The 13,973-nt window shown below is 37.3% G+C and overlaps 1 protein-coding gene across 4 annotated transcripts in view; it reads left to right on the forward strand.

The window, feature by feature from the left end:
* PTCH1 (patched 1) overlaps positions 1 to 13,973 on the forward strand; it is a 66,425-nt gene that overhangs the window by 33,282 nt on the left and 19,170 nt on the right. For all 4 annotated transcript variants that reach the window (XM_052701139.1, XM_052701140.1, XM_052701141.1 and 1 more), the window contains 3 exons: positions 6,981 to 7,099; positions 8,435 to 8,834; positions 9,371 to 9,680. In XM_052701139.1, the coding sequence (XP_052557099.1) occupies positions 6,981 to 7,099; positions 8,435 to 8,834; positions 9,371 to 9,680 (829 nt within the window). The remainder of the gene's footprint in view (positions 1 to 6,980; positions 7,100 to 8,434; positions 8,835 to 9,370; positions 9,681 to 13,973) is intronic.

The following is a 13,973-nucleotide window of genomic DNA, read 5'->3' on the forward strand; positions in this document are numbered from 1 at the left end:
TATATATATTTATATATATATATATTTATTAATTGGGAGCAAGGCAATATGTATATTTATATATATATAATATCTCCTGAAGAGAACTTCAGGAATTTTATATTACAAGTACTTTGAAAGAAAACATTAATTTTATGGGCTGAAACATGTATTACTCTCTCCTTTTTCCTTCCATCTTCTTGTATTTGTTTCTGATAATATGCCTTCAGGAGGATGAAATATTAATGATGCTGAAGAAAGCTTCTTTTTTTATAAACAAACTACTTGAAGAAATCTTTGGGAGTTTCCTATCAGACATTGCTTTGACACAAAAAGAATTTATAGCGCTGCCTGACCTTGATGTGGAACAAACTACTTTTTCAGGAGTCATTTTTCTTCTGTCATAGAGTGGGTTTTTTATTATTTTTCATTCTCCTGCAGCTCTTGGCTACCCAGAGGAAGCAAAGATTTTAGTTTTTTCTTAGTATGTGGCAATTAATGCTGTCAGAGATTTAGATATGCCTGCTTTAAGCTGTAAAGTAGTAAACTTTACAGTAGTAGTAGAGATGGCAGCTACACGATCAGTAAGTTTTAGTAACTCATTTGCCATTTTCATCTCAATAGGCAATTTGGTATTGAACAATGGAGAAAGTAAAGACCTCTTTGGTTTGCTGCACAGTTGGGCAGGTGTCTGTGGCAACTAAAACTATGGCTGAGTCCTGAGTGGTTAGCAGAATTTAGCTCTGCTGATTTGCTGAAACCCAGAGGGCTATTCTATAGGCGATGTAATAGTTACAGAATAGAATTATAATTGTAGCAAAGACTGGTCTCAGTATGTGCAGATTATGTTTGAAGTGTAATACTTTGCAAGAAGTGTTTCGTATCTTCTAAATCTGTAGTCAAGATTCAGCCATCCAACATGTACTTTAAACACTTAACAGGATACTGGACATCCTCACTAGGAATCAGAGGAGAAGTATTTTTTTCCTGTCATAGCAGTAACTGTGCTTTTGTAGCTGTTACTACATCCTGAACGCATCCCATAAGAAGTACTTAACAGAGATTAGCCATTTTGTCCTAATCATACCTATAAGTTGTTCAGCAGGAACCAACAAAACTAGTTCTTTCTTCTCTAATCAGATTTTGCTCAGCCTCTCATCTCATTCTTTGCATCAGAACATGAATGATTGCCTTTGGATAGTAAGTGGAGACAACAGCTGCAATTACTGTAATCTCAGTACAAATTAAGTGTACCTATCCTGAGGTATTTTGTTCTTACCTGCTATCACCGGATAGAGTGAATCAGAAAACAAAAAAGCTGTCCACAGAATAAAATGACAAATAAGAAGATCCCAATGAGATTTCAATACAATCATGTATGAACATGTCAACATCATCATTCAGAATGAAAGCACTGATCAAAGTCTGTTTTAAGGCAGTGATTAATATAGAATTTATATGTGGGATTGCTTGGATGTTCAAAAACTAGCATTTCAGTTGCTGAGTCCTTTCTCACATTTGTAATTTGTCTTTGGTTTTTAAATAACAACCTCATCCATGGGTAGCTCCAGAAGTAATACCTCTTATTTATTTCCGTGGAATCTGCAATAGATACAAAGCACACAATAACACTGTTTGGTAGAGCAAATTCTCAGCTACAAAGCACTATTTTACAATGTTGTCACTACCATTAGCTATGCATTTCTGCCAGCAATGAACAAGAGCCCGCATGCTGCACTCATAATAGCCTTCATGGCCATCCAGAGCACAGCTAGTCTTTCACACTGCTGTAACGCATCAACCACAGCCTCACTGTTCTGGCATCTGCTACTTGGTCTCCAAAAATGTTCAGCAATTGTTGATGAATGTCAGTGGATGCCATTTTTTTTTCCCACATAGAGGAATTCAATTCCATATCTTTGCTTCATACGCACTTCTGTGTCTGACACTATTTTATTAGACAGCCCCTCTGCAGCCATTGGTTGCACAGCAACAAAATGTCCTGGAATATCATTTCAATCTCCACTGCCATACCACCACTATTGGCCTCTGATTTCGTGGCCCAGCATAATAAACTAGGTGGCATTATTACAGAGCAGCCCTCATGTATAGGAATTATTTGAAAATATGAAAAAAAGGGTAGACGAAAATCTGTACTGAAGATTTATTGGAAGTAGAAAAGGTGGATAAATCAGAAACCACCTATCGCTTATTGTTGGAAAGGAACATCTATTTCTTGCTTTGTCTAGTTTCACCAGGTAAAATCAAAGTCAGATCGTGCGTTACTTACAGCATTCAGAATCGGATAACCTTGGCAGGTTTTCATGGATAGTATGCATTTATATATGGATTTCTTTACTAATACTCTTTTTTTCTCCCTTTCTCTCTTGGGCTTGTTTAAAGAACTCACTGCCATCTTTGATTGCTTTTGACTCAGAAGGCAATGAAGTATTGCAGTTTACTTTCCACAGTGGCTACCTTCTTCTCATCTAGGTAGTGAATTTTTAACAGATGGGCTTAGAAAAAGAATTGATCTTGACCTTATTTACTCTTCATTCACTTTTCTTAAGATACTACAAGATAATTTTCAAAGTTTCCATAGCTTTTGAGGCCCATTATTTGTAAAATAATCCAGCTGCTGAGGGAGAATAAATGATTTCCAGCATGTACAAGTCTGTCTTTTAGTTGGAAGCTGACGTTTTGCGTGTCCATGCTTTCTTCTTTTTCAGCTTCTGTTCTGATTTCCAGCGAAAGCCCTGAGTTGTTTGTTTACTTCATGGAACTTAAACTCTGAAAGCTTGCTGTTGTTTTTGGAGTTTACTGGATTTAGCTCTTGCTGAGTTAAAAACAAACAAACAAAAAAAGATCATTTTGAAAGTGAGATTTTTAGAAATTAATTCTGTTATGTGGCAGAGACTGTGTTAGTTTCTTGACTGTTTGCATTTTTTTATTTGTTGATCTAATTAGCTCCTTACTGAAACAGTTTTAGGCTTCATGAAGCTGATGGTTTCTCAAATAATTCAGTCCCAAGAATCACCTATAAGAAAATGCTTAGAACTTTGAGCGAATAGGTTCTGAATTTTTAGATGTTTCATTTCTTAAAATTGGGGGTGGATGGGATAGAGAAACATTATCACAATTGCAGAGAATCAGAAAACTGATTCAAAATTCACAGTAGAAATATCTTAAATTTGTTCTTTATTTTGAGTGTAAATGAAGGGGGTATGGCAGAGTATAACTACTGTTGGGCTGAATTTTTTCCTCAGACAAAATGTTCAGACACCTTTATGGAATACATTCTGCACCAAAGAAGAGAATGCACAGCTTCATAAAAATTCACCTAACTTTTCTTGCTCATAGTGGAAACTTCCTCCCCAGCAGTTGAGGAATGGTGTAGATTTAGTAGTCAGTAGAGGTGGAACTTTGCCCAACAAGTCTTAGCAGCAGCTTTTTCCCTCACAGTAAGAATGACAAGTTGTTTTTTTTTTTTTTTTGTTTTTTTTTTTCCTAAATGTAAGAGTACATTACCAGGTGGTGGTGGTGGGTTTTGTGGACAGAAAGAATGTAGGTTTTTAAACTCATTCAAATCATCTTACTCTGCTGCAGTGGTTTGTCCCCCTGCTTTTACCGACATCTTTTAGCTTTCCCTGCTCCTGACAAGAGAATTTAACAAGCAAAATTAAAGCCTAAGGGGAAAAGGAAGGGGGAGATGTGAGACTGTGCGATGTCAGGGGGGAGTTTCAGATAGGCAGTGGTGGAGTGGAAGTTTCCCTGACAGACCTCCTCGTCTGTTCATCACCTCTAGCTATACAGCACACACACTCTCCTTGGGTGGGCTGCCAGGAATGGCAAATAGCAGCACATACCTTAAGCAGGGCCCCAGCCTACCAGCTTGGCTCCCTTCTCCCTTGCTGCCTCCAACACAGACTGCCATTCTTCTGTTTCAGTTAACAGTTGCAGCAGGCAACTATTAGGCTTATAAAAAGATGCAAAATTGGAGCAAATTTCTCAGAAAATGACCAATGTTTTTTCTGATTAACGCAATATTTATTTTGCTTCTTCCTGATCTCATTTCCTTTAATTTCCCTGTCCAACACTAATCTTAACTTCACTGATTTCTCAGGATGAGAGTCTAAGGCTCTTCCATTTGATCACTCTTTTCTGAAGGGATAAGAGCAGATGCCCTTTTCCCAAAATACTAAGGCATGCTTTCAGCTTGAGTACTGCTAGCAGATTGCCCCCACTCTGAAAGCTATGCAACCACAGATTTGTTGGTACTTTTCAATGGATGTGGTCATTACAGATAGGGAATATTGCCATTATCACGTTTTTTGTACGTTTCCATTCCGAGCCATCAGATGTCGTAATTAGTACTGGGAGAGGAGGTGGTGGCTGATGTATCGTATCAGACACTTAGTCACCTTCACTAGTTCTTCCTTCCTTCTGTTAATCTGGCCTTGATCTGCTCTCTCGTGTCACATATTTCCGTATGGTTGCGGAGCTGGAGATGTGCAGCAGGAACTGGAAGACATACTGAACCTTGTCAGGTCACAGGGAGACTTTTGACAAGGCAACAGGCAGAACTGATAAAAGAGCAATGTTTTTCTAAGTTTGAAAACTGAGCACTTTTGCAACCTTGAAATGCTGATGAGGTAGGTGAAGGAAAGAAAGCCTGCAACATGCTGGAAATGTGTTAAACTCTAGGGATCTGTTAAAATACAAATAAGAATGGAGGTGATTGTTTAAAAACATTTAACCTTTGGAGATTAGTACTTCAGAAATGATAGGAAAATCTATTTGATTGCAGGAGGAATGCCATGGTAATAAGCAGATTTACTCTTCGGAGTTACATTAGTTTTGATTCTTAATTCAGAATCACCTGAATATAGCTAACTAGTTTTATCTCTGCCATACTCTTAAGTATTTGTTCCCAGGGGTAGTAATGTTTGAGTTTCAAGGATTTTGGTGTCTAAAGAGGGAACCGAAAAGGTATGAACTCTTTTCACAGAGTAGGAGTAGAGGAATTTTGATTTTTCAGCCATTCAGGGAGAAGTAAGAGTTATTGTCAGACATCAGATGAGATTAATTTCAATAAAACTTCACATTTTAACACTTTCAGTAAAACTTAGCTCATCCTTGACAAAAGAACTTTGTTAGGCACAACTGATTACTTATGTCAAATGGGTGATATAATTTTCAGTGGTTTAGTAGCAATAAAAAAAAAGTAGTAACCAGGTCCAGCAACACCATGTTGTCAACAACAGCCATTTGTTTTTGTAACAGATTCGATTTATTCTAGAGAGGATCAAAAGGAAATTGCTTTATCTCAGTCCTACGTACCTTACATACCTTTCTGTGTGGCTATTTATAAATAGTGAAACAATGAATGGATCTTTTCTCTCAAATATGGTTAAATGATAACTAGGTTTTAAATAATAAATAAACACTCTTGCAGTAGTTAAGTCTACAAATAATTAGCAGGACCAAAATTATTTAAGAATCTGAAGACAGCAAAAGAGAAACAACAGTAAGCACTACATTTGCATTCAATGTTTTTATGATTGAATTAACAAGACAGTATTTACATAACTTAATATGCTCTTTGAAACACAGAAATAATATCTAGTCTTTTAATCAAACTTAACAGCTTCAGAAGTCTAAAAGTCATTTAGTAGATTAATACTTTGATTTTGAAAGACAAAAATTTAGTACCACGATAGGTCAGGAATTTTTAAAACATGAACATCTTTTCAGCTACCGATTTTGAAGGCTGATTTTTCAAGGTCAAAAGCAGCAACTTATTTATTTTGAAAGAATGACAGCATGTCTGTATCAAGTGCACCACTTGATTTTATTTGTTTTAAATATTAATTCTTATAATTTCATTATTATGAAACTAGGTTGCCTGTTGCTCATTTGATAACATAGAAGGTTTAAAACAGAAGGATCTCAGTTTTTTTTTTTCCCACTTGTTGATGACTCAACCACTGGGTTGTTTTTTTCTTTCAGTATATCTGTTACTATACTACTTGTTAACTTCCAGTCTTACTTGTGCTCAGGTTTCCCTTTTTGACAGCTGGAGCTCTTAGTAATTCCACATTACAAGTAAATGCTATTAATAATGATGATCAATGCTGTGCTACGTATGTTTATGGAGATTTCCTGAGAATCTCTGTATGGGAAACGATTTGAAGTATGGCTTGAAGGTGGGCGTGCAGGGATTTTTTTTTCCTTAATTAATGTTCACTTTACAAATTAAAGCAAGTATTCTTCTTCCAATTTAGGATGCATTATTGTTCCAGTTTAAGACTTTTGATAGACTTGGATCATTAATAGACTTCTGATTAACACAAATACATAGATTTACTATGTGTTGTTGGATTAGTTTTGCTGCTGCTTAGAAAATACTACGAGGTAATCCCAAAATGTTATTCTTTCTGACTGGACTTCTAAAGTCTTTCAAGTGCATAATATTAGTAGTTTCATTAGAGTTTGATGAACCTTTTCTTCATTATTGATTTTAAAATGTGCTTTAATGTTTAAATAACTTCACAACTGTTAAATATGAGAACATCAGACCTTATTCCAGGTTTTCTTATGCTTCCATCTTTTTTATAATGGCAGACTGAACAGAGCAGGATCTCATGCAAATGGGCGATTTATTAATTCATGTCTTTTCCACTTTAAAAATCATGGTGCCACTACATCTCCAGGCACAGACACATTAAAACAGATGAAGTTTAGTATTAAAAGAAATTAAATACAATAGGACTACCATAATGAAACTGAAAAGTAAAATTTAACTCCCTTGAGTTATAACTTATATTGAGTTATATTGAGATATATTAAGTTCCCTTGAGGAGAGGCTTGAAAGCGCCTAACAGGTAGGTATGATAAATGAGTGGGTAAATGGAAACTGAAAGGAGGTTTAAAGCTTTGTAAAAATGATGACCTCCATGAAGCTAAGAATCAATACTGCTTCTCTTTTGACTGATCTCCAGGCAGCTGTTGTGGTGGTATTCAACTTCGCAATGGTTCTGCTAATTTTTCCTGCTATACTGAGCATGGACCTTTATCGTCGGGAAGACAGGAGACTGGATATATTCTGCTGTTTTACAAGGTGAGAATGTGTGACAGATTGATTGATGAGGTGTGTCCTTTTGTGGTCATTGAGTGCTACTGTTCCTTGTCCAGAGTGGGTGTTCACTGCAGCAGTATTTTATTGTCTTGATAATATTGCTAGTGACCAAATTGTGTTTGCTACTGTGATCTGTCTCTGTATTGGACCTTTTGATTTTGATACCAAAGAGAGAAAGGACTTTCCAAAATTTGTTTTAGTGAGTGGCTAGAACAAGGAGTCGATCACATGACAGGACTCTTGCTTTCTGTTTCTCATTAAGTTGTTTTTTCACTGGACAATTTAATGTGCTTCAGTTTTGGAGGCTTAATTCTCAAAAGTAGGAGGCAATCAAACTGCTCATGTATTCCACCACCAGTAGTTGCACCAAATATTTATCAGAATTTGAGCTTATTTATATATGAGGAAATTCAGTTAATAACAGCTTGTTTTGTTTAGGTAAGCAACATTCTGAATACCTCTTTTTTTAGGTAGGTTTTATTCATTTGATGAAAAATATGCCATTTTCTGTCATCAGTTTGTCATTTCTTATTTACAAGAAGAGATTTATCTCTGTCAATAAAAAAAAAAAAACCACCATCACCACAAACTAGGTATGTATTATGTTCTCACTTAGACTAAAATATCTCTGTCAATTAAAAAAAAACACCACCACCATCACAATATATTATGTTCTCGCTTAGACTAAAATAAAAAGAATGCTTCAAAAAATACTTCTGAAATGTTCTCTCTTCATTTAGCCCATCCTACCCGGGCAATGCCTATGCATGTTTGCATATGTTTACTTCATTTTTAAAACATTCTGTGTGTGTGTGGCATGTGGTTTCAAGCTGCCTCGCAGAAGTCTGAGATCTTATGCAGAAGGCTCAACTATTATTTAACAGTTACTTCAATTGTTCTAAACAGAAGAACTCAGTATTTTATGTGTTTACATTTTCATTTAAATAGCCTAATTCTAAGTGTGGGTGCACAAATGCAAACTCACATACACATTACACATTCAGACTGTGTGTGACTACCTGGCTATTGAACTGATTAGCATGTATAATTAATTAATGGATTTACATGAGTCTATCTCGATGTCTTCAGACAAATGGTGGTTTCTGCTTCATTGAGGATAAGAAATCTGTGCATATTTACAATTAGAACCATGTCTAAGTAGCATCTGCATTTAGAATTGGAGAAGATTCATGTTGAAGTATGATAATTAACATAAACCATCTGAAAGTAGTAGAAATGGTTTCAGGCAGAAGCAGATTATCCTGCCTAGTCTGATTAAAATAAGAATGTAAGCGATGTTTTTTTCTTCTCTTACAGTCCATGTGTCACTAGAGTGATTCAGATCGAGCCTCAAGCATATGCAGAAAGTGACAATATTTGTTACAGTCCTCCACCCTCGTACAGCAGTCACAGCTTTGCACATGAAACTCAGATTACAATGCAGTCTACAGTGCAGTTGCGCACTGAGTATGATCCTCATACACAAGTGTACTACACCACTGCGGAGCCACGATCAGAAATATCAGTACAGCCTGTGGCAGTGGCTCAAGATAGTCTTAGCTGCCAGAGCCCAGAAAGCACAAGCTCGACAAGGGATTTGCTCTCCCAGTTCTCGGACTCCAGTGTGCATTGCCTTGAGCCACCCTGTACAAAGTGGACACTCTCAACTTTTGCAGAAAAACATTATGCGCCATTCCTCCTAAAACCAAAAGCTAAGGTAATCGGAGAACAGTTTACCTGTTTGTAGAAAAAAGACTTCTGCGTTGTCTGCATGAAAATTGCCCTGACAATAATAATAAACTAACAAATAAATATTTTGCAATAAACAATAATGAACTAAGGAATAAAATTTTTTCAATAGGAATTCTTAATAATTTTGCAGGTTTGTTCATACTTCAAAAATTTTATATCGCTAGCAGAATAGTCATATAGTTTCAAAGGTAAATTAAAGGGGGGGGAGGGTTTGTTGACTTACAGTAACATAAGCTTGTGAACTATGTAACTAAAGCCATTATTTATTACCATATAAATTTTTTATCCATGCTTTAGAGACCTTTCAGTAAAACACAAATTATCTAAGCCTTGCATTATGTGTATATGTGTATGAAAAAACAGATAAGAAAAATAGGCTTAAGAGTATGTAGTGTTGGGTATTAATGTTGAATCTAGTTTAGTTGTGTGCCACTGTGAACTGTTAGTTTCTAAAGAAACCTAAAACCAAATGCATTTCTGTTTTTGTTGTTGCTATTGCAGGTTGTGGTTATTTTTCTTTTCCTGGGCCTACTTGGGCTTAGCCTCTATGGAACTACCCGGGTGAGAGATGGGCTAGATCTCACAGACATTGTACCTCGGGAGACACGGGAATATGACTTCATTGCCGCACAGTTCAAGTACTTTTCGTTTTACAATATGTACATAGTGACACAGAAAGCAGACTATCCAAATGTCCAGCACTTACTTTACGAACTTCACAGAAGTTTCAGCAATGTGACATATGTTTTGTTGGAAGAGGATAGGCAGCTTCCCAAAATGTGGTTACACTACTTTCGAGACTGGCTGCAAGGTAAGAGAAAAATTGCACAAATGTACCTTTATTCTGCATTAGCAAGCACTTAATCACTGTAGTAATATTTCTGTTTTCCAATGTAGCCACACAGTTAAAGACTGCTTACAGCAGGGGGGTGCCGAGGTTCTGATTTGAGTTTGAATATTGCTTTCCTTTTTCTTCAACAGTTTTCTTCTTTGTGGCTAAGTTTACTACTCCTTAAGACAGTTTTGAAGCTTTTAAAGATTGTAAGTGTGAGAGGCAATCTCATGCCATTAATTTCCAAACAACAACAACAGTGAGGAATTCTGATTAAAATTAGTGGCCAAATATGGCCCAGTGTCTTGGGAAAATAAATGTTTGCTGAGTGTTTTGAGAACAGTAAATGAAAAGTCCCACCTCAGCAATGTATTTTGGCACGGGCATAACTTTCAGCACGAGCAATCCTGTTGGCTTCAGCTGAGACTGCTGGCATGAATAAAATCCACTGTGATTTAGGCATTTTATTGGACCATGAGTGCACCACACATTCTAGATTTCTAGTCAAGTATCTTTGCTATTTGAATGGTGCTGCTTTTTCTGAGCTGAATTATAAAGGGGTAGAGGTTGAGATGGGAGACACACAGCCTTTCAGGTACTCTGATGATAATTATACTGAAGTCAGCATAATAAAGATATTAAAGATACTATAATAACACCTGTTGAGACAAATATTTTTTTTGTATTTAAAATAAATTGTACAGTTACATCTCAGCAAATTTAACTATTCTCTGCTGTGAGCAAGTGCACTCTCCTTGAAATATGCCTATCTCACCTCTGCCATTTTAGTTAAAAGGATCTTCAGCAAGCTTTTTGCCAACAGAAAAATTAATTATGCTGACTTAGTGAGACTGTATATTTTTACCTTAACTATTTACAGATGACAGATGCAGCCAATGATTCTCAGAAAACATTTACATAACTACCAGTATTTGGAGATATTTTCTTCCATCTGAAAATCTCTTAGGCAGTATTGGGAAAGCAGAGGCATCTAAAGGACATACATAGTAAAATTATTGAGTCTATTGCATATATAATACACCGGTAGAATCAAACAGAACAGAGTCTCAGCTGTTTTATTGTTTTATTTCTATTTTTAAAATGTACTGGGTCCACTCATTGCAGTCTCCTTATTGTAAGTTTTACTTATTTTTTTTTTTTTCTCTCATAAGCAAGGGAAGAAAGCAGTGTCAATTGGAAGAAAATTCAGTACAACTTTTGTGTTTTGCCATATTGAAACCTTAACATACCCTGTAGCTTCCTAAGCAAACATATTTCTATGTGCTTTTCCAATCTCTTATAATGCTGGTGTTTATTTTATTTCTTTTCTTTTGGACAACCAAATAATAACCACAATAGGGAAAGCAGGTTCTACCGTTGGAACCTGTGAGGTAGAAATCTGAGCAGATTGTGTTCAGGATTTTCACATATTAGTGCTGAACATGAGCACAGTTTGACAATAGTAAAATTGAGAAAAGGTGGTCTTGGATCTGCTGCTTTGCTGGCTTCTCACAATGAAATGCTGGAGGCCAGGCCACTTGCTTTTGCTCTGAGATTGCTTTCTTTCCTGTTACTCCCTTCAGAGGCTACCTCTTACCTTTACGTTTGGATTGCCTCTTTCTAATCCCCTCCTCATGGTAAGGGCTTGTCTGTTCTTCACCAACCAATGCCTCCATATCTCCTCTATGCTGCTTGTACATATTCATTCAACTATCACTGTTGTCATATTTAAGGGATTATCTGAAGGTGCAGACAGTAGTGAACGGAAGGTTACATGGTCATTGCCAACTAGGACTGAAATCAAAGGAGTGAAGAGAAGGGAAAGCGAAAACAGATTTTTCAAATGGGGTGAAGTTTTAGTCTGGGTCGAGGGAATGTCCTTTATGAGATGGAAGTAGTTCTGTTGCTGCATTGTTGTGTGCTGAAGAGAGCAGGATAATCAAAGTAGGAATGACTTTTGAACTACGTGCCTAATTCCTACTGTCTTCACTGGGAATTCAGTACTGCGGAGATTAAAGGTTCAAGATGGTCTTCTGACATTTATGCATTTGTTCAACAGTTTACAAAATGGACTGAAGGGAAGCAACAGTGTTGTGCAAAAGCATTTTTTTAGGAAGATAGCCTCCTTGGTTTAGCTGAATGCTTGTAGTTTCCCTACAGCAGAGTGCTGTCAGCCTGATGCACTTGTCCTTGCAATTTTCCCTGTACTTTTTTTCGTGATTCAGTCATATTGATGTGCTTTCTGCTACTGAAAATGCAACTGAATAAATGAATGACTAGTGTTAACTTTCAATTGGAAATGTTATTTTGTAGGTGACCAAATTTAAATGAGGTAGCTTGAATTCCATGGTGGCTTGTAATTAGGCTAGTTTCTGCAAAGTGTCATCTTATATTTCATAGTGCCAACTGTTCACATGGTTAAGTAGGAATTTCTTCACCCCCTTTTCAGCTTCCCACATAATTCTGGAGGACTTCCCCTCCTTCTGAACTAGAAAGCAAAAGTCACTGCTAACTGTCACTGATATAAAAATGTCCCATAAGTAACATACAAATTCCCTGATTTTTAAAAAATTTCTCTGCAGAAAGGCATCAGCAGAAACCTTCTGTTAATCTAAATTACCTCTGTAGTAGATTAAAAGTCTTTAAAATCGTTGGTGGAAACAGTTTATGATAAAAATGCATATGTTGCTAGCAGTGACTCTGCTGTTCATCTCAAGCAAATTTTAACAATCAAACTTTGAAATTCTCTGGAGATGAGGCTCAATTTAGAGTGGTATCTTGATATTCTTTCCTCAAACTTCCAGTTTCAGCAAGGTCGGTAATAAGATGACCCAAAGTGTAAAGAAATTATACCTAATGAGAAATAAAGATATAAAAGGGAATGGAGCTGGAGAGTTTATCCGACTTTTAGGAGCAGTGAAGGGACAGAGAGTGAGAGATGTGAAAGAGCTGAACTGAACTTCTGCCTGTTGCAGTGTAAAATATGCTCATCTTTTTTAGCATACCTTTCAACACAGGTTGGTCAAGTTACATGTGGAGTATATTTGGTTTTATATATCAGTTTAACCCTGTGACAGGAGCTACATATTAGTCTGGAAGTTCTACCTACATATTAGGATGGAAATTCTTCCCCAGGCATTGGTTAGCATAGCAGTTTGCGTGCTCCTGTTAACAAAGGAAACAATTTCTACTTAAAAGTTGAGTGTAGTCTTTGTTGGGCTCTCCTTTTTTTCTCCTCATGCTTTTTTCACAGCCTTCTTACTTCCCCAAATCATCACTTATATGATCATTATGGTAGCAGGAATGTTCTCACCTAGCCACCTCCTGAGAAACTGAGAACCGAACTGTGTTCTGGAAGGATGAGTATGTATTTCTTCAAGTCTTAAATAGTGTTTTCCCACTCAAAGGGCACCAACAAGCAGCACTGTTAAGGGGGCTGTGAAGTTCCTTTGGTGATTTCAAGAAGCCTGGTGGGGAAGCATCCTCATCCTGGACAAGTATCAAGGGGCTGCAATGATAGATTTGGCAGGCCTGTTGCATCACTTTGTTCCCAACTTCCTGGCTTTACCAGTGGGAGCAATTTTGTAGACAGCACAGGAGGCAGCTTTCTAGGGGGAGTGGGCGTTTTTTGATGGTGTGAGCACCTAGGCCCCAAGGCAGTGTCAGGCCATATTTTCTCTTCCCTCATTCTTATCTCCTTACAGCTGTAGCTAACCTATCAGATCTGTAATGATGGTTTTCATTATAGCTCCTCAGTGCAGCTGTGAGGTGGGCTGGTGATTTCTACCACCACCACCACCTCCTGGCCTTTTCCTTCCCTTTCCTGGACATGCGGTTTGTCCTCTGTTTGCACAGAGCCTACTTGTACCAGGCTGTGGCTTCCTGTTCTAAATATGATCCAAATTTGTACCGTGAGGTGTTCCTCCCCCTTAAAAGGTGGCAAAGAGGAAAATAACAGTTGAGACTGAATAGGTGTTGGCTGTGATCTTTACATGTGCTGGCAGCAGATCCCACGACTTGTATTAGCTACACAAGTTGAACAGATGGAACAAATTGACAAAATCGTGTTCACTCACGCTGTGCTCGAGAAGCAGCTGAGTTGCTGTTTGAAGTTTGAAGTTTGAGTGTGTTTTTTTTTCCCTGTTGTAGTGGAATTTCTGGTTACATCGTTCGAGCTGTTGCCTCAGTGCTCTGCAGTAGCCCAGAATGGTTAATGAGAGAGGTGTGTGTTCTCCTCTGTGGCTTAATGCACTTGGCCAGGATTCTGCTGGG

This window comes from Tympanuchus pallidicinctus, unplaced genomic scaffold (assembly GCF_026119805.1).
Source record: "Tympanuchus pallidicinctus isolate F22 unplaced genomic scaffold, pur_lepc_1.0 scaffold4, whole genome shotgun sequence".
NCBI classification, from domain to species: Eukaryota; Metazoa; Chordata; class Aves; order Galliformes; family Phasianidae; genus Tympanuchus; species Tympanuchus pallidicinctus.